The 21,491-nt window shown below is 47.8% G+C and overlaps 1 protein-coding gene and 1 pseudogene across 1 annotated transcript in view; both read right to left on the bottom strand.

The window, feature by feature from the left end:
• Positions 1-13,694: 13,694 nt before the first annotated feature.
• Positions 13,695-21,491, bottom strand: part of PIWIL4 (piwi like RNA-mediated gene silencing 4) — a 148,083-nt gene continuing 140,286 nt past the window's right edge. The window contains exons 19-21 of the mRNA XM_083170099.1: positions 19,501-19,626; positions 17,599-17,746; positions 13,695-14,051 (exon numbers count right to left, since the gene is read on the bottom strand). Of these exons, the coding sequence (XP_083026225.1) occupies positions 13,935-14,051; positions 17,599-17,746; positions 19,501-19,626 (391 nt within the window). The 3' untranslated portion in view covers positions 13,695-13,934. The remainder of the gene's footprint in view (positions 14,052-17,598; positions 17,747-19,500; positions 19,627-21,491) is intronic.
• Positions 21,062-21,198, bottom strand: LOC146060853 (U2 spliceosomal RNA; annotated as a pseudogene).

Genomic DNA, 21,491 nt, shown 5'->3' with positions numbered 1-21,491 from the left:
GTTGGAGGAGTCTTTAAACTAGTCATAGGGGGGAGGGATGCAGATATAAATGATGGGCATAGTAGACAGAACAGTGAGGAACGGGCATTTAAGAGATTGGAGGGTGGAGAAGGGGGGTTGGGGAGAATAACTAGAGTCAGCAAGAAATCAATAGAGCAATGAGATCCCAACGTAGCCTCAGCGGAAGCATCTAAAAATAAACACAAACTCAAATGCTTACTGGCTGATGCAAGAAGCTTAGCAGGAAAAATTGGGGAACTAGAAGCTATGGCCACTACGGACGACTATGACATTATTGGGATAACAGAAACATGGTGTAATGAGTCACACGAACAGAAACATGGTGTAATGAGTCACACGATTGGGCGCTAAGTATGGAGGGATATACTCTCTACAGAAAAGACAGGGAAAATAGAAGGGGCGGGGGGGGGGGGGGGGTGTGCCTTTATGTAAAAAAGGACTTAACATCTTGTGGGAAAATTATGATCTCAGATACAGAAGAAGATAACTCGGAGGCCGTGTGGGCAGAGATAACTGACAAAAATAAAAAACCCAATAATAAAAATTTAATAGGGGTATGCTACAGACCGCCAAACGTGAACGATAGGGACGAGTCTCTACTCTTAAACCAAATAAAAAAATCGTCAGATCAGGGGCAGGTACTAATAATGGGGGATTTTAATTTACCAGATATTGACTGGAAAAATGAGACATGTAAATCATCTAAAAGCAGTGTAGTGTGTTCCTAAGCTTGCTCAAAGAACAGTTTAGCACTCAAACGGTAGATGCTCCAACTCGTAATGGGGCACTACTGGACTTAGTATTAACAAATAACATAGATTTAGTTTCAATAGATTTAGTTTCAAACACCAGAGTAATTGAACACCTAGGGAACAGTGACCACAACATGGTCTCACTAGAAATCAACTTCCGTAAACCACAATATAACACAGGACCGGGTAAAGTACTAAACTTCAGAAAAGCTAATTTCATTTTATTCCGGGAAGCTCTAAAATAAATTAATTGGGGAGAGTTATACGAAGGTAAGAATGCAGAGGAAATGTGGGATACATTTAAAAATGTGCTAGAATCACTAACTACTAAATACATCCCAAAAGTCAATAAGGGTAAATTCAACAAAAAAAGCCACCATGGTTGGACAAAAAAGTAAGGACAGTGATCACCGATTAAACAAAAGCGTTTAAATTCTATAAAAATAATGTAAATGAGGAGGCGTTCATCAAGTATAAAGAAACAAACAAAACTTGTAAAGAAGTAATCAAAGTAGCTAAAAGGGAAAATGAAGAGCGTATAGCCACAGAAAGCAAAACTAACCCCAAGAAGTTTTTCAAGTACATAAACAGTAAGCAAATAATTAAAGAGAACATAGGCCCATTAACAGATATCAACGGTAAAAGTTTTGCAGAGGATAATGGAAAAGCGGAACTGTTAAATAGGTTCTTCTCATCAGTGTTTACTATGGGAGAGCAGATAGTGGAAAGCACAGATACCTCAACTGGGACAAACAAACCGGATCTCAATATGGATCTCTCGACCGATGATATAATTTTGAGGCTCAGCAAAATACAAACTAACAAATCACCAGGGCCAGATGGGATGCATCCTAGGGTATTAATGGAATTAAGGAAGGAACTAGCGACCCCTCTATATTGCATTTTTGAAAATTCACTATCAACAGGTATGGTACCAAAAGACTGGAGAATAGCAGAGGTAGTGCCAATATTTTAAAAAGGTAAAAGGGATGACCCTGCAAATTACAGGCCTGTGAGTTTAACATCAATAGTGGGTAAAATATTTGAAGGAATTTTAAGGGATGGTATTCTGGAATATTTAGACCTTCATAGTTTACTTAGTATTAACCAACATGGGTTTGTGAAAAATCGTTCCTGCCAGACAAATTTACTGGGCTTCTGTGAGAATGTCAGCAAAAACCTTGATAATGGAAACGCAGTAGATGTGGTCTTCCTTGATTTTGCAAAAGCTTTTGATACAGTACCACACATGAGGTTGATAAATAAAATGGAGGACCTGGGATTAGGGGCAAATATCTGTAGATGGGTAGGGAACTGGCTGTGTAATAGAGAACAAAGAGTGGTTGTGAACAGTGCAGTATCAACTATGATACCAGTACTAAGTGGAGTGCCACAGGGTTCGGTACTGGGGCCCATCTTGTTTAACATATATATTAACGATATCAGGATGGGGATTCTCAGCAATGTATCCATCTTTGTTGATGACACAAAACTGAGTAGAGTCAAGGGCGTAACTACCATAGGTGCAAGGGGTGCAGCTGCTATGGGGCCCAGAGCTGAAGGGGGCCCATTTTTGCTGTGTAAGTGATATGTTTTACATACATTTATCACCATCAGTTGCTAAATAGGGGGCCCTTACAAACTTTTGCTATGGGGCCTACGAATATCTAGTTACGCCTCTGAGTAGAGTTATTAAATCTACAGAGGATGTGAACATACTTCAAAATGATCTTAACAAGCTAGACGAGTGGGCTTAAAAGTGGAAGATGAGGTTCAATGTGGATAAATGCAAGGTTATGCATCTCGGGAGACGTAACCAGTGTGCAAGTTACAACCTAAGCGGGGAGGCATTAGGTACTTCAGCACTTGAAAAGGATCTAGGAGTCCATATAGATAATAAGCTGGGGTGCAGTGTTCAATGTCACATTGCAACAAAAAAGGCCAACAGAATTCTAGCATGTATTAAAAGGGGCATGGAAACTAGGGACTCAAAAGTAATTATGCCACTATACAAGGCATTGGTTAGACCACACCTTGAATATGGAGTACAGTTCTGGGCCCCACACTATAAAAAGGACATCATGGAACTGGAAAAAACCCAAAGAAGAGCAACAAAGCTTATTAGGGGAATGGAGAATTTAAGTTATGAGGAGAAATTAAGCAAGCTGGGACTATTTACAACAGAGAAGAGACGTTTAAGGGGGGACATGCTCAACATGTACAAATATATCAGGGGCAATTATAAGGAACTCTCAAGCACCCTTTTTACTGCAAGAAAGGAATCTAGGACGCGAGGGCACGAATTTAGATTAGAGGAAAGAAAATTTTGTTCCCTCAAAAGAAAAAATTTCTTTACGGTCAGAGCAGTCAAACTTTGGAACTCCATTCCTGGAGAGGTGGTGTCGGCAGATACAATAAACACGTTCAAAATAAGGTTGGACAAGCATTTATTGGATAAAAATATCCAGGGGTACTAATAAGAACCATATTCTGTCTTTTATAAGGGATAAGCTATTAAAACGTAGATTGAACTCGATGGACGCAAGTCTTTATTCAGCCTTACCTACTATGTAACTATGTAACAAGTCAGTTTTACGAAACCCCTTCACTCTGGGCCTTATACTAGTTCACTCTTTCTGACAAAATCCTTCTTAGATGGACAAAACCATGTGCACTGCAGGGGGGCAGATGTAAAATGTGCAGAGAGAATTAGATTTGGGTGAGTTATTTTGTTTCTGTGCAGGGAAAATACTGGCTGCTTTATTTTTACACTGCAATATGGATCTCACTTTGAAGTAAAACCCCACCCAAATCTAATTCTCTCTGCACAAGTAACATCTGCCCCCCCTGCAGTGCACATGGTTTTGTCCATCTAAGAAGATTTTGTCAGAAAGAGTGAACTAGAATAAGGCCCTCTGTCTACATAAACGCGCAGTGCGCGAACAACATCCAATTTCTTTAGTTTGTCCCTATTTCTAACCTCCTGCGGAGGACAAAACACCAGAAGCACAATCTCCTGGTTTAAATGAAAAGTGGACACCACTTTAGGCAAACATTTTGTAACTGTTCTCAAAACAGCCCTATCTTCATAAAAACACCAGAAAAGGAGACTTGCAAGACAAGGCCCCTAATTCAGACACACGTCTAACCGAAGCAATAGCCAATTGAAACGCAAGTTTCCAGGTCAGAAACTTAAGGTCAACCGACCTTAACGGTTCAAATGGTGGTTTCTGCAGTACTACCAACACCAGTCACAGATCCCAAGGTGCCACTGGTTGTTTATAAGGAGGTTTAAGAAGGGTAACCCCCCGGAGGAACGTCTGAACCTCCGGCAACAGAGCCACTTTCTTTTGAAAGAAAATGGACAAAACTGAAAACTGCACCTTCAAGGATTGTAGGCTTAACCCAGTGGAAAATCCATCCTGGAGAAATTCCAGAAGTCTAGAAACCTTAAATCTAGAAGTGTGAACCTTCTGTCTCTCACACCACCTAATGTATGTCTTCCAGACTCTATAATAATTTGCTGCTGAAACCGGTTTCCGTGCACTAATCATAGTTCGGATAACTGCCTCCGAGAAACCTTTCTTCTTTAAGAGGGAGGTTTCAAAAGCCAGGCCGTTAAATTGAGACAAGCTTGGTCCTGATGAAGAAATGGACCTTGCTTGAGAAGGTCTGGTCGAAGCGGAAGACGCCATGACGCTGTCGACAAGCTCAGTATGTTGGAATACCAAGAACTCCTGGGCCAATCCGGTGCTATTAGAATGACCTTCGCCCCTTGTGTCCTGACTCTCTTGAGTTCCCAAACCAACATGGGAAATGGTGGGAAGACATATACAAGGCTGTAACACCACAGAACTGACACGGCATCCACTGCCCACGCTATCGGATCCCTGGTTCTCGAACAGAACTTGGACACCTGACGATTGTGTCTGGATGCCATCAAGTACACCTCTGGGAGCCCCCAAAGGGAAACAATGTCCTGGAAAACCTCCGGATGTAACGCCCATTCTCCTTTCAGCAGATCTGCTGTGCTGAGGAAGTCCGCTGCCACATTCCAGATCACCGGAATGAATACAGCCGATAAAGCCAGAATATTTGCTTCTGCCCACCAAAAAATCTGAGAGTCTTCTAGCATCGCCATCCTGCTGCGAGTCCCTGGTGGTTGAGCTATGCCACAGCCATGGCTTTGTCCGACTGAATTAGAACGGGAGATCCCTTCAGAAATTCCTCCGCCTGCAGAAGCCTCTGAGACTGGCATCGGTTGTGACAGCCAACCAATCCCATGGCAGAAGGGAGCAGTCCAACTGGAAGGATTCCAGATCCGTCCACCACAGTAACAAGTCACGAGTCTCCTGAGAAAGAAGAACGGTTTCCTGCTTCATGGACTTCGGATTCCCGGACCAACTGGAAAGTATGTTCCACTGGAAAGGCCTTGAATGGAACCTTGCTTACTGAAGGGTCTACCGAAGGAAAGCACGATGCGGGTGTGTTTCCAGAATTACTCCCAAAAACTGTAGTCTCTGAGTGGGACACAGATGGAACTTCGGTAGATTTAATATCCACCCATGACTTTGCAAGAAACGAGTTGCAATCGAGAGATGTTCTTGCAGATGGAGATCGCCTATTGCGAAACACAGTAAAGACTGATGTTCTTTGCAAATAGGCACATGCAGATAAGCATCTTGAATATCCACGGATGCTAGGAATTCTCCAGGTTCCATGCTCAAGAGAACTGTCCTCAGAGATTCCATCCTGAAATGATCCACCCACAGGTGAAGGTTTAGCGATTTCAGATTTAGGATAGGCCTGAAAGAGCCGTCTGGTTTGGGAACCAAGAAAAGAATGGAGTAAAACCCCTTCTTCCTTTCCTCCCAAGGTACCGGAATCACCACATCCTTCTCGAGAAGAGACTTCGCTGCTCCCAACAGGGCTTTTCTCAAGCGAGCCTCCCTTGGCAAGGGTGTAGGAAGAAATCTCTTTGGAAGAACTCCTCCCAAGGAACCCAAGGATCCTGGGCGGAAAGAGCCCAAGTGTCCCGGTACAGCAGGAGGCGACCCCCCACTCTGTTCCCAGAATGGGGAGCCTCCATCCCATCATGCGGAGGCATAGGCGTGCGCACAGGGGGTGCCAGGGGTGCACAGGCACCTCCTAATGCCCGCCGGCACCCCCCCACGCGATTGCACGCAAAATGCGCAGCAGCACCATTAGCCAGCGGCGGTCAGGACAGCCTTACTTGCCTGCCGCTGCCGCCGCCGATCTCCAGCCCGCAGTGCAAAAATAACACGGCGGCCGGGTGACTAGGAAGAGCTGGCTGTGGGTTCCATTCAAGATAGCCCCCGGCCCCGCCTCTATAGATGTCACACGCTAGCGTGACATGGTGACGCCACAGCACTCGCCCGTTGTCCTGGCCGCACTCCTGTTCTCCTGGCCGCGCTCCTGTCATCCTGCCCACGCTCTCCTCCCCTCCAGTGCTGCCTCAGAGAGCCAGCCCAGCAGCACGGTGACGCGCCCTGGCAGAGGGAGTGTATGATATCCACGCTTATCCCCCGCTGGCTGCCGCCGCCGATACCCTGCCCCCCCCCAGGGACAGGGGCAGGAAACCTTTAGTAAAGCAGATCGGGTAATGGTCTGAAAGACAAACTTTTAGAGACAGCGCAACTGCATGTTGAATTTGCCGCTGTCTGAACTAATCACTGCTCGCAGTCACTCCTGATTGGCTGTGAGCTGTGATTTGCTTCAGGAGAGCGGCAAATTCAAAATGCCGCAGCTCTGTCTCTACAAGTTTGTCTTCCAGCCAAGTCCCCAATCTGCTTGACTCGAGTCCTAGGAGCAGCAGTCTCCTGCATCTCAGGAGCTTTGTATATGGATCCATGGTCTCCTGCCAAGCCTATCATTGAGACACCAGTCCCATTTTGTCCACCTCCTGATGGTGGCCCTGCAGTAGCACGCCCGGCGCCCCCCCTCCCACTCCCTCTATTGTCCCATGATTAAATGGACCCCCCTGCTCCAACATGTGCTGCCCAGCAGTGAGGCGATAGTCCAGAGGCATCTCGTAATCCCGCACCTGTGAAGCAGAGAGGAGCCGTGACGCCTGTGGAGCAGCATGGGACAGAAGAAGAAAGAAGGAGAGTAAGTTTGTAATTGCTTTATGAGTCAGAAGGGGGTTATAGGGTGTGTCACATAACGTGTAATGGCATTGCGGTGTGCCTCATAATGTGTAATGGTATTGTGGTGTGTCACATAATGTGTAATGGGCTTTGCGGTGTGTCGCATAATGTGTAATGGGCTTTGCGGTGTGTCGCGTAATGGGCATTGCCGTGTATCGCATAATGTGTGATGGGCATTGCGGTGTATCGCATAATGTGTAATGGGCATTGCGGTGTGTCGCATAATGTGTAATGGGCATTGCGGTGTGTCGCATAATGTGTAATGGGCATTGCGGTGTGTCGCATAATGTGTAATGGGCATTGCGGTGTGCCGCATAATGTGTAATGGGCATTGCGGTGTGTCGCATAATGTGTAATGGGCATTGCGGTGTTGCATAATGTGTAATGGGCATTGCGGTGTGTTGCATAATGTGTAATTGGCATTGCGGCGTGTCGCATAATGTGTAATGGGCATTGCGGCGTGTCGCATAATGTGTAATGGGCATTGCGGTGTGTCGCATAATGTGTAATGGGCATTGCGGTGTGCCGTGTAATGGGCATTGCGGTGTGTCACATAATGTGTAATGGGCATTGCGGTGTGTCGCATAATGTGTAATGGGCTTTGCGGTGTGTCGCGTAATGGGCATTGCGGCGTGTCACATAATGTGTAATGGGCATTGCGGCGTGTCGCATAATGTGTAATGGGCATTGCGGTGTGTCACAATGTGTAATGGGCATTGCGGTGTGCCGTGTAATGGGCATTGCGGTGTGTCACATAATGTGTAATGGGCATTGCGGTGTGTCGCATAATGTGTAATGGGCTTTGCGGTGTGTCGCGTAATGGCCATTGCGGTGTATCGCATAATGTGTAATGGGCATTGCGGTGTATCGCATAATGTGTAATGGGCATTGCGGTGTGTCGCATAATGTGTAATGGGCATTGCGGTGTGTCGCATAATGTGTAATGGGCATTGCGGTGTGTCGCATAATGTGTAATGGGCATTGCGGTGTGTCGCATAATGTGTAATGGGCATTGCGGTGTGTTGCATAATGTGTAATGGGCATTGTGGTGTTGCATAATGTGTAATGGGCATTGCGGTGTGTTGCATAATGTGTAATGGGCATTGCGGCGTGTCGCATAATGTGTAATGGGCATTGCGGTGTGTCACATAATGTGTAATGGGCATTGCGGTGTGCCGTGTAATGGGCATTGCGGTGTGTCACATAATGTGAAATAGGCATTGCGGTGTGTCACAATGTGTAATGGGCATTGCGGTGTGTCACATAATGTGTAATGGGCATTGCAGTGTGTCGTGTAATGGGCATTGCAGTGTGTCGTGTAATGGGCATTGCGGTGTGTCACACAATGTGTAATGGGCATTGCGATGTGTCACACAATGTGTAATGGGCATTGCAGTGTGTCACACAATGTGTAATGGGCATTGCGGTGTGTCACACAATGTGTAATGGGCATTGCGGTGTGTCACACAATGTGTAATGGGCATTGCGGTGTGTCACACAATGTGTAATGGGCATTTCCCTTTTTAAGAATGTGTGCGTTCTTTATTTTTAAAATATCTTTTGGAGAGGCACATTTTTACTGTTCCCAATACTGGTGTGCACTGTTAGAGACCAGAGTTGGGGGGGGGGCCCATTATACATTTTTGCTATGGGGCCCACAAAGTTCTAGTTACGCCTCTGAAGGAGGGTACTCTGGGTGTGGGTTAGGATTACTGTTACACACTTAGAAATTATGTGTATTTCTTTTCTATTCCAAGCATGATGGACACGCCCAGTAGGCGGTGATAGACACGCCCAGTAGGCGGTGATAGAAATGCCCCTCCAATTGTGCACCCACTAATAAAATAAAATGTGCGGAGGGCTATTTCTCCCCCTTGGCAACCTGTTTTCTTGTGAAGGCACCAAAACGGGACTTGGGAGCCTTTCCTTTGACCAAAGGGAATCCTCCTCTACCAGACTGCCCTCTGGTGGAAGCACCCCCCCAAAAGGAGGAACGAAAGGACCAGTGAAAAGCTGCAAACCTAGAGGCTCCCTGTTTAGAAGCTGTTGTGGGAAGAAAGGTGCTCTTCCCCCCTGTGGCCAGTTTGATAAGGGATTCCAGTTAGGAGACAAAAACCAATTCCCCCTTAACAGGGCCGTTTCTAGACAATTTAGCTCCCAGGGCAAAGAAAGAAAAATGCGCCCCCCCCCCCCAAATACATAACATGACATAGAAGAAATTGCACGCGCCTACGGCGCGCGCGTCGAAGTAGGGGGTGTGGTTTATTTTAAAAGGGGTGTGGTTTAATATAAGGGTCGTGGTCTAGCAGGAAAACTATTACCTTACATCTCACTTTTGCAACCTGCATGTCCCGACATTGGTTACCGCAGGAATTGTCATTGTCCTCCCGCACTTAAGTTGGCGGGCTGAAGGCCACACAGTGACATAAAAATATAAAGGCCCATACAGTGACGTAGGGCGGGATGTATTAATATACATCGCCGCCCTTCGCCTGGCAGCCGCCGCGATGCTGCCGCATAGGTACACATATGCGGCTAGCATCGGGTTGCGGTGACAGAGACCCCCGCGATACCTGTGATGTGGTCTGCGGGGGTCTCCGTCACATCCCGGCGGCTGCCAGTGTCCCCCCTGCGTCGCCTCCTCCCCCCTGCAGCCGGATGTCCTGCCGGCTGTGACACCTGGGGGAGGAGATCAAAGGAGGACGGGAGGGGGGGGGGGGGGCGCGCGGACGGCAGACGGCGGGCGGCGAAAGACACCAATAGGCTTCTATAGGGTACCGTGCCTAGCGAAAACGGGGCGGACGGGTATTGATACATAGGAAAATACGGTAAAACGGGTGTTTTACCGCATTTTCCCATTAGTACATCCCGCCCCTAGTACGCTTCACAGATCAAGGCCAAACAATGACAGGCTACTTAAATCATTATACATTATTTATCCATGATGCCAATTACACATGACGCCGCATACCGTGTTGACAATTACACATTATGTCGCACACCGTGATGACAATTACACATTATGTCGCACACCATGATGACAATTACACATTATGTCACACACCGTGATGACATTTACACATTATGTCGCACACCATGATGCCCATTAGACCCCACACTGTGATGGCACTTAAACAATTACTCCCCACACCGTAATGCCTATTACACATTCTGACCCACGCGCCGCTGCCGCACAACAGATGCCGTTTACTAATATGCCCCCAGTGCCAGATATGCCCCCACAGTGCCATACATATATGCCCACACAGTGCGATACATATATGCCCCCACAGTGCCATGCACATATGCCCCCACAGTGCCACACATATATGCCCCCACAGTGCCAAATATGCCCCCACAGTGCCAAATATGCCCCCACAGTGGCACACATATGCCCCCACGGTGCCACAGATATGCCCCCACAGTGCCACTGATATGCCCCCACAGTGCCACGGATACGCCCCAACAGTGCCACACATATGCCCCCACAGTGCCACATATGCCTCATAGTGCCACACATATGCCCCCACAGTGCCACATATTCCCCCAAAGTGCCACACATATGCCCCCACAGTGTCACACATATGCCCAAAAGTGCTAGAAGCAGCACAACTCACTGTCTGGGTCGGCCTCCGCTGCCATCGTTGTTGTTGCTGCTGCTGCTGCTTTGCTTTCCTGGGGAGGGGAGGGGAGCGCATCGCACGCCTCTCCTTCACTGTGTGTAGCTGAGCCGTCAGCCATTCATAGCTCGCGGGCTGGCTCCTGATTGGCTGCCGGCCCGCGAGCTCACTGATTGGCTGACAGCCCAGTGAGCGAGGGGAAGGAGAGGCGCGCGATGCGCTCCCCTTCCCTGGGAAATCAGCTGGGCGCTTGAGCGAGCGGCGCTTGTGGCGGCCGGGGAGAGGGGGAAGAAGGGAAGCAGCAGCGTTGGGGGGAGCTGACGGGCGCCCCGGCTGTTAACAGAGGCGGACAAGCCGTGCGGCGCCCCGGGCTGCTGCACGGCTTGTCCGCCTCTAGAAACGGCCCTGCCCCTTAAATGCCAGAGCTTCAAGAGACTTTTTGTACTCGCTATCATCATCCCAAGCCTGAAGCCATGAGGCTCTCCTGGCTGTCACTGAAATGGCCGACACTTTTGTCATCGCAGGGTGTCCGTCGCCCATGATCAACCCCCTATGCAGGGAGCCGGCTCAGGAGTCCCCAAGGGCCCAGGAAACCTCTCTGTGAGGAGGTTAAAGTGCTGTGCTGAGAGACCAGACAGCGTCTCTCAGCACACAGGGAGCTGACAGGACGCGCTTCTGTCAGCCTCTGCTGCGCTGTCAGTGTGTGGAAACTTCCCCTGGAAGCCTCACACTGTGTCTGCACTAACTAAGGTGAAATATTCATAAAAAAAAAAAAAACTAGCTACTCTAACGCGTGGCTGCTTCAGCAGCCCCTCAGCATAGAACCCACTCCACTGGGCACCAAAATGAACTGGGGAATGCTGGGATGCAGAAGGGAGGAGCCTGTCTCTCTCAAAGACAGCATAGGTGCCTGGCTCCTGCGGACCCTCCTACATCCCATGGTTGATAGGATGTAGGAGAAACACCTGATGAATGTGTGCAGGGAAGCAGAGGGGCGGGTCACTCCGTGATTGGCAGCTGCTAGCAGCCCACTCTGTTTCCAACTGGTCTCATTATTTGGGACCAGGTCAGATAATGCAGCCTGCAGGGGTTGCAAATGATGCGACCAAGACATGCAAGTGTTCAAAGAACGCAGTGGGGGAAAAAAAAATGGAAAAAAGGTTACATTAATAATAAAAAATATACACGAGAAAAATAAAGGAAAAGCAACGGAAGCAAAATCCAGCACTTTTCTGTAATTAGATGTTATTTATACTGAAAAAGGGCTAACCCCCTGGGTGTTGCGGTTGTCACACTCTAAAAAAAGCGCATCAAATCATAAAAAAGTATCTATAGGTAGCACAACCAAATTAGTCGCAAACTCACAGATAGTGAGATTTGCTATTTAAGTTTAAAAAAAAAACAAGAAAAAAAATGAAAACTCTCACTTTTGTGCATGTCTAAAGTGCCGTATGTGGTGCAGCATACTGGTACACCGGGCTGGTGTTGGACACTCCTTCACCGATGTTAGGTGTGGGCTTGTCCTTCTGGTGTAACACGGGTGTTGTTAGCTGCAGTTGAGGGATGTTGTTGTGTTGAAGCTGGAGGGAACAGAGGCTCCATACTCCGAGCTGCGCTGCAGGTGCGTCGCTACTGATGCGTTTTGCCACTGCGGTAGGTAGAGTGACTTCCTCAGGACATGTGTTCATTCTCTACTGGGAATACCTGGCTTCGTATAACCATTAATTTAATATGTATTAACAATAATCTGTATATGGATCTCAATGTCAATTTGTACTTCTGTAATTGTATTTATAAATTTTGCATTAATTTGTGAAAAATAAAATAAAAATGTTTCTAAAAAAAAAAAAAAAAAACCCCCAAAAGTGTATTAACAACGTAATATTGTTGCAGACCAGGTACAACCTTGACATTGTAGTGCCCACACACACATTGGGGTATGGATAACCTCTTATCAGCTTCAGAAGACTCATTTCTCTGCAATCCTTGTGAGTCTTTAGATTATTTTACTGCCAATCACCACTAATTGCTATTCTAATTAACAACGCTCTATGAGAGAGATCTGGATGCATTTCCCAAACAGGAAGGTTTTATCTGTAATCTTCAGGAAAATAAGAGCTGAACGTCGGAAATGGGCCAGGAGGGAGGGCGAGGCCAAAAAACAAATCCTCCCAGATTTTAAAGGTTAACAAAAATGTTAATACATAAGCTCAAATGGCATAATCTACAAGAGCATGGAACACAATACAATTAACTGCGGAACTGCTAGCATTGCGCTTATTGGCACAGGAGGCCGATTTTGTGTAATACTTTGGAGTTGCTGAAAGTGCGACACTCCCCTACTTGCACCTCTGTCTGCTGAGGATCTCACACTCCCACCTTCACTTTGCAAATCCTAAAGTACCCAGCGAGATAACACGTCCCCACAACGAGTAGCTGCAGGCAACGGATGCCCGTCAAATCCTTCTATTAGACCTATCAGAGCTGCTACCGACAGGACAGCCAGACTAAGCTGCCAATCAGGTGCATCGTTACAGTCTACATTCTTTTTTTTTTAATTTTTAATTTTCTATTTTCATTATTCTTTATATTTATGTGTTATTGTATGTATGACCGGTCATTGCTAGATAAAGAATTATTCTTGTAATAAAATTGTGGTCTGTATATTTATTTCATTTTGGCCAGCAATTATTATAATAATTATATATTACACTATAAACCAGGCATGTCCAAACTGTGGCCCTCCAGCTGTTGTGAAACAACACATCCCAGCATGCCTTGCCACAGTTTTAGCATACCCTTATAGCAAAACTGTGGCAAGGCATGATGGGACTTGTAGTTTCACAACGGCTGTAGGGCCACAGTTTGGACATGCCTGCTATAAACACAGATAATTCCCCCCCTTTTCCCTATATTTACTTGTCTCTGGTTTGAGAACTAGTTGTAAAATAGACACCCACGGGTCTATCAATTTATCTGCTGCTATCTCAAATTTCCTTAAAATTATATTCACACTATTTTTTTTCCATAAAGAGCACCTGATTTCTTTTTTTTGTTTTTTTGTAATTAATTTAAATGTAAAAAAATAAATAAAGCAGACTTCAGAGCTGCGGCAAGAAAAGAAAAACGGGGCAGAGAGTACAAAAACTTTAATACAAAACTAGACATTGGTTACAAAACACAAAGAACATTCTCACAAAACCAAGTATAAAATGTGACGCGGACCAACACTTCAATGAGACCTGTATAAAGGGAAATGCGGACTACGGTACATGAATCCTGTACCCCTTCGTTTTATTCACAAGGGCAGCGCGTTACCTGTGATCAGAGAGATCTACTGTACCATCCTGCTGCAGGAAACATCAAACAAGAACTTATAAGTAGAACAAGGTGTGTGACAGCTCCATCCTGGGCTCCCTGTGAGTGCTCTGCCCAACCAGAAAGGTGAGCTTATAAGCGTACTGGCAAGGAGCTGGCACACGGATCACCCCCTGCAACATAAAAGGGACAAATAAGACAAAAAACATATATAATTCTCTACACCAGTGCTTCCTTACTCCAGTCCTTAAGGCCCCCATACATTAGTCCGACTTGTCCTACCCGACTGTCCCGGCAGCCAAGTTTTTCATGTGATAAATCGCATGCTATTTATCACATGCAAATCTAGGGGAGCTGCAGGGACAATGGGAGCGGGGGACAGCGGCGGGAGCAGAGCACTTCAGACAAAAAACCCCCATACAAACGAATAGGAAGCCATTGATTGGCTGAGACCTCTCTCAGCCAATCGCTGATTTTCTGAGAAAGGTCTCAGCCAATCAATGACTTCTTATTCCTTTGTATGGGATTTTTTGTTTGAAGTGCTCTGCTCCCGCCGCTGCAGTGTCTTCTCCTGCCCGGCTCCCTGGTTCTCTGCGCCGCCCCCCTGCCCCCGTTGACGGCAGCGGCTTCCTCCTCTGTCCGGCTCCCTGCACCCCCCCCCCCCCCCCTGCTCGGCTCTGGCAGATCCCCCGCACGGCTACGGGCAGCACATAAGATTTAGCAAATCTTACGTGCAGCCCGTCCGACCTCCCGACTCCAATCCGATGCACACAGGACAGCGCATCGGGTCGGAGGGGATGTCTCCATATGCGATATGGGCCGATTTCACGGCCCGATTCATCCGAATCGGGCGAAATCGTGCCCAAATCGCATAGTGTATGGGGGCCTTTAGGGTCATGTTCCATAGGTCACGCCCTTTAGTCCATCAACATATTGAAAGGTATGCATTGGTGCTATGCCAAACACAAGGGAAGGGAAAGAATAACCTATGACCTCTCAGTGGGTTCATCGGACCACATAGCTTCAAATGAAAGACACACCCCTTAAAGGTTAACAATAAGGAATAAATACAATGTAAGAACCATACATCTGCAATACAACTGATCTACACCTGAATCCTGCAATGTGCCTCATTGGTGTTATTGGTCTATAATGAATTGATGGGGTGCATCACGTATGATCGGGAATATTTTCACCCTATGAAAGATTATCCCCACTGATCACTGTTTTTTTATTTTATATTTACTGTAGCGGTAGGAACTTGTAGAAGTACCATTTGTACTTCTCCCATTACAACACTAGGGGTCGCCAGAGCACAAAGCATGTTGGCCGTCCTGCATTATGATTTATTCCACGCACTCTGCTTTTGCTCATTTAGAATATTCTTGCGCGGCTTGTTTTATTAAATCTTCAACAAACTGCTATGTCCAGCACACGAAATCCCTCGCAAGCCCAGATAATCTCCCCAGTATTATTAAAAATTCTCTGATACAGCAAATCGTTTTATCCTGTCTGAAGCATATTACATCCATCCTATTTCTCCGCACTTGTTATCTTTGGGTGGGGTGTATTGAAACTGAAATCTAAAGGCCCCCATACATTAGGCCGACTTGTCCTTAGGACAAGTCGGACCCAATTCTCCTGTGAGCCGCCCGGCAGCTCCCCGGGAGGCTCACATACAATTTGGCACTTGATGTGCCATTTTTTTACATGGGATAAATCGCATGCGATTTATCCCATGTAAAAAAAACCCTGGGGAGCTGCAGGGCGTTGAGGAGTAGTGGGGGCGGGCAGTGGCGGTGGTGGGGGCGGGCAGCGGCGGCCAGCGGTGGTGGGGACGGGCGGCGGGTGCGGTGAGCGCTGCTGACCTGGCCGGGCAGTGTACTTACACATAGCAGCAGCGGGGACGGGCAGCGCAGTGGCGGCTATTATATTTTTAAAATACTTGTCAAATGACCGGCCGCTCTCTGATTGGCTGAGAGCTCTCCGGCCAATCAGAGAGCGGTCGGTCATTTGACAAGTATTTTAAAAATATAATAGCCGCCACTGCGCTGCCCGTCCCCGCTGCTGCTATGTGTAAGTACACTGCCCGGCCAGGTCAGCAGCGATCACCGCACCCGCCGCCCGCCCCCACCACCGCCCGGCCAGGTCAGTCAGCAGCACTCGCCGGTGCTCAGGGACCCGCTGCCCCGGTGTCTGCATGCATATGCCTGTCAGGTGGCAGGCATATGCATACAGGGAGGTCGGACGTGATCGTATGTACAGACCGTCCGACCTCCCTGATCCGGTCCGATGCGCACGGGACCGCGCATCGGATCAGATATCACACACCTACGATTTTGGGCCGATTTCACCCGATTATCGGCACAAAGTGCCGAAATCGGATAAAATCGTCCCAAAATCGCATAGTGTATGGGGGCCTTAAGTTGCAGTGTAAAAATAATGCAGCCAGTATTTACTCTGCACAGAAACAAAATAACTCACACAAATCTAACTCGCTTTGCACCTGCAGTGCACATGGTTTTGCCCATTTTGAGAACAAATTTGTGCTACGATCAGATCTGAATAAGGGCCATTGTGGAAAAGTCGGATGGCAATAATGTAATACAAACATGGAAACTGTGAGTTCCTGGGTGGTTTCCCAGAATCAAACACATAATAAATTCCAAACGGATCAGACAAGCGTAACTTACCATAAACATGTCTGAGTAAAGGGGAATGGAGGGTGGGAATTCAAATATGGGGATCCACACCAACTGCCAGTGAATTACGGCAGCGATTGGGGTGGCAGTTGGTGTGGATCTCCTGCTTGAATTATGGACGGTGCTCTGTGGAGCAGTCCCTACGTCTGCAGCCGCTAAAGCAATGATAGAACAATGTCTTCCATAAAGGCCCATTACATACAATGGGGGTGATTCTGGTTGGTTTGCAAAAGCAAACTCCTTTAATGGACAAAACCATGCTGCACTGCAGGTGGGGCAGATGTAACATGTGCAGAAAGAGTTAGATTTGGGGGAGTTATATTGTTTCTGTGCAGGGTAAATATTTGCTGCTTTATTCTTACACTGCAATTTAGATTTCAGTATGAAATCCCAAATCTTTCTCTCTTTTCAAATGTTACATCTGCCCCACCTGCAGTGCACATGGTTTTGTCCATTAAAAAAAGGAGTTTGTTTTTGTAAACCAACCAGAATAACCCCCAATGAAAGGAATACTGTGTCACAATGCGCTGTCCCCGGCTATATGTTATTGTATCATTTTTAATTGTTCTATTTTCACAAGTGATATGATTATGACTAACTGCTAATTGTACATTTCATACACACAGTCCTAATAATCATCAACACAATTGTTTAAACTATTTATAGACATCAAGTAGATTGGATTATGCAGAGCAGGGGTACAGTGGCACTCAGCTATTGTGTAACTAAACATCCCAGCATGCCCTGCACCAGTTTTGCTGTTGGGACATGCTTAAACTGTGGCAGGGCATACTGGGATGTGTAGTGCCACAAGTTGCTTAGAATTACATTGATTATCCCTCCTGGTTACTATATGCCCCATTCTGTATCAGGGCTGAGTAATGTTACTATCCAGCATGTCTGATTAGGCCTCCATCATAGCCTTGTGTTGCAGCGTATATACGTAAGGACAATACAGACATCTGAGAGGTAGAGGCACTGGGTCTAGTGGTAAATACCCCGAGGACGTTGTACTCACCGGCCAGTTGTAGTACAGGTGACACATTTTATACGTTAATCGCTGCAGGTGGTCCGGCTTCAAACAATTGGTGTCGTAAAGCACGTTGTAGTGGGTGGGGTTCACAGATCCCTGACGAGCATTTTGGCTGATGAGAAAAAAGTCGTACCTGGAAAGAGAGGAGTCTCAAAGTCTGGTGGAGAGGAGAGCAGCAAGTCTTTGTAACCAATGAGAAAAATAACGTGGGACAAGTACACTGTGGCTATCGGGGTTTGCAGGTGGGTGCCGCATGTGGATTGCCGGGGGTTGCCGCACGGGGATTGGGGGACGCGTCGTATCACTTAACTGCTCCTTGACCCTGCTGGGATGAGTTCCGGCACTTCAGCTTCTGAAGATTTCTATGGTACTTGGTGGCTCAGTACCGCCCTCAGTGGCCGGTGCCCTAAGCAAATGCCTAGAGCTGCCTAGTGGTGGCACCGGCCCTGCACCGCCCACTAACACATTGTTAGGGCCCTGCATATGTGCCCATCTTAATCGATTTATGACATTCAAAGTAAATGAATCTAGTTACAAGAACATGTTCCTGCCTAAGGATCGGGGGACACTGAGGGGCTGGGTAACAATAACCTGCTTTGCTGTGGTTGCTGTTTTTAAATTTACAAAGCTGGCAAGTTCTCAGGATCAGTATTTTCCAATGGTGGAGTGATTCGTATTTGGCTGCCAAGTTTTAAATTTTCAGCTGAATTAACCCCTTGAGTGGTGGGTTTGTCCTGCCCCAGCAAAACCCACTAGAGAATCTAGGAAGCCACCGCTCCCCCCTCCTCACCTCCGCTCCAGCGTTAGTACGCCGGAGCTCCCCTGCCGCCTGTCAGTCATCACACAGGCGGCAGGCTCTGGGATGTTTCGTGGCGGCTCGGGAGGACTCGAGTGCCTGAACTCTCCCGACCATCCCCGAGCCTGCCGCCTACGTCACAGTGAATGGCGGCTGGCGGCAGGAGCGCTCCGGGTACGATCGCTGGAGTGGAGGGGGGGTGGGAGTCCCCTAAAGGTAGTGCGCTAGTGGTGCTCTGCTGGAGGCACCACTGGCGTGCACCTAATGTAAAGTGGTATGCCCGGAAATTTTCTGGGACAGCCCTCTGCGGCAGCGCAGCTGAGCCCGCAAAATTTCCGGCCATAGCACCCAAGGGGTTAACAGCCAACTTTTTCAACATTGTTCAAATCATAACTGATTGTTCAAATCATAACATATTCATGTTTCAAAACGCCAGCTAAAGCTGCTATGCGTGCTGTCCCGATGTGTGCTTTGAGGTGCACGCTCCCGCGGCACCTCATCGCACAGTACAAAAAGTATGTACTTGCACATACTTTTTGTACTTAGGTTTCATCACATTGCATCGCATTGCATGCACAACGTGTGCACAGGCAATGCAATGCAATGAGATCCGTCCTAGTACAGCATGGAAAGCACGCCCTCATAGCAGCGTGTATGGGCTGCTTAACTTCTATAACACTATAGAGCACAATCTTATTATCTCTCTCCCTGTAAAACATTATTCATGTGTGGTAATCTATAAATAGTGGCATGGACATTTTGGAGGAATTGGAAAAAGACAGAGAGCAGACAGACTGTGGGAACAGGAGAGGAGAGGCGGGAGGATGACGGACAATCGCATAAATCTAATCATAGACTAAAAAAGAGACAGAACATAAACCAAGGTCAGTGCATATACACGGCCCGGTATGACGGTATCAGCGGTAGCATGCTGGAAGGGGCGTGGCATCGGGCCCTTCCCTAGACACACACACAGCCACCTCTTAGTGCCCCTGCGTATGGCTGCCAGTGGAAGCGGGCAAGTAGCACCAGCCTCAGCAACAAAGACTGTTACACAGAGTGGATGGTTTGCTGACGGAGAATGTATTTACCATTCAGGTCTGGTAACTTCGCTGTCAACGATGGTGCCCAGTGGTGGGTTCTGTAAGCCTCTGTTTGATTGGCTGAAGAATCGTACGGTACAGCGTTTTCTCACCACAACCACCGTGATCTTGGGGCTGTGAGAAAGGCATATTGTCAATACGTGCACTAGGCAGGTGAGTGACACACACATATATAGGGGAATACACTGAAGTGACCTCCTGCAGGAGCCCGTCGTCACCACATCAACGGCTTATACGGCCGACACACCAGTGGTCAACATGCATTGGGTTGGCCACTAAAGGTCAACATGGCTTAGTTTGACACCTCAAATAGGTCGACATGCTTAAGGTCGACACAAGCATTGGGTCGACAGTCAAAATGTTGACATGGGTTTTTCATTTATTTTTTGAGCTGACATTCTATATATTCCATGAGTTTGAAGAAACTCAGGGAGCCCGAGGTGTGCTCCCACCACCACCAGTGCTGTGCCTAAACACGTGCAAAGGGGGCAGCCGTACGAACGTGTGGCCCTCTCCCAAAGGAGAAAGGCCCCATGGTTCCCCTAACCCCCCTCAACCATAAGGCCAAGGAAGGGAAAAAAGGGATCGGTGGGTCCTCTTCGCCGAAGCTTAGAGAGACCCGCTTTTCCTCCACCCCCGGAAGGGTTTCGGACGGTGGGTCCTCCGCAGCCCGTGCTTTGGAGAGACCCAACTTAGGCTTCCCTCCGCCTTGCGGCTCGGGGTTGCCCTCGAGGGGACCGGGACTCTCCCCAAAAGGTGAAGAGTCCCAGCCACGTTTGGGGAACGGAAGGCCCGTTAGGGACAGCCGCACTACCCAAATCAAAAAAACGTGACAAACTAACGAAAAACGTGAAGTGCTCAAAAGTGCAAATCAAAGAAATAAATAAAAGAGGCCCTAGCCAGAAGGCCGGGGTGGGGGTGTAAAAAATTGTCCTACCCCATCCAGAAGGACGAGGTAAGGACGTGTAGCCTAACCTAGAGGGAAGTGCGCAGTGTGTGTGCCATAAAGTGCATGGTGCTGGACACCAGTGCAGATCAGGCACCCCCGAGTTTCCCCGGGGGCACAGTGCAGCCTCGGGCTCCAGGCAGCCGACCCTTCAGCGTCCGACCAAGCTTTTCTCCGTCTCACCAGCCGGCATTTTCCAGCCCCTGGCATGGGAATGGGTACTCCACTGGGCCTTTCGAAAGACTCCCTTAGGGGCTGCACCCCCTCCGGAAGAGCAATCTACTCAGTCCCAGTGTTTCTCCGCTCCCAGGGTTAAGGTACTAAGCTGGGCCTTTCGCGGTCTCCCCATCAGAGGCTACGAACCTCTGGAACAGGAGCCATCTACTCAGTCCCAACCTTTCTCCGCTCCCTGGGATTGGATACTAGACTGAGCCTTTCGCTGACTCATCCTTCGGGGGCTACAAACCCCGTCAAGAGAGTCAAACTACTAGGCCCAGTGTTTCTCCCCCCCTCTTACCAGTGGATTTACGGAAACAACACCTCCTACCAAAGGCAGAGGTGAAGATACTCAGTGAGACTTTTCACTACTCCCGGGAAAAAACAGAGGGGTCCCACACCCTCCGCCCATCAGAGCAGTTACTCAGTCTCACCTTTCTCTATTCTCTGCCAGAGGCCAGTCCATACCCAACTGATAAGAACAGATACTACACTTGATCTTAGCCAAAAGGCCGAGAAGCGATATATTCCATGCCCCACCACCCACTAGGGCGTGGAGGGAGAAACATGGTGACATTCGGGACAAAAAAAAAAGGTGAAAAACCCATGCCAAACTTTTGACTTTTGGTGGTTCGACCCAATGACCCAAGAACGGGTCCTATTAGAGGTATAAGTTAAGGCTGGGCAACACCGGCCCTCCAGATGTTGATGAACTACACATCCCAGCATGCCTTGCATCAGTTTCAGCATGGCCACATAGCAAAACTAATGCAAAGCATCCTGGGATGTGTAGTTCATTAACATCTGGAGGGCCGGT

This window comes from Crinia signifera, chromosome 2 (assembly GCF_055691185.1).
Source record: "Crinia signifera chromosome 2, ASM5569118v1, whole genome shotgun sequence".
Taxonomy (NCBI): Eukaryota; Metazoa; Chordata; class Amphibia; order Anura; family Myobatrachidae; genus Crinia; species Crinia signifera.
The sequence above is the reverse complement of the archived record's forward strand: the minus strand, read 5'-3'. Positions and strand labels throughout refer to the sequence as shown.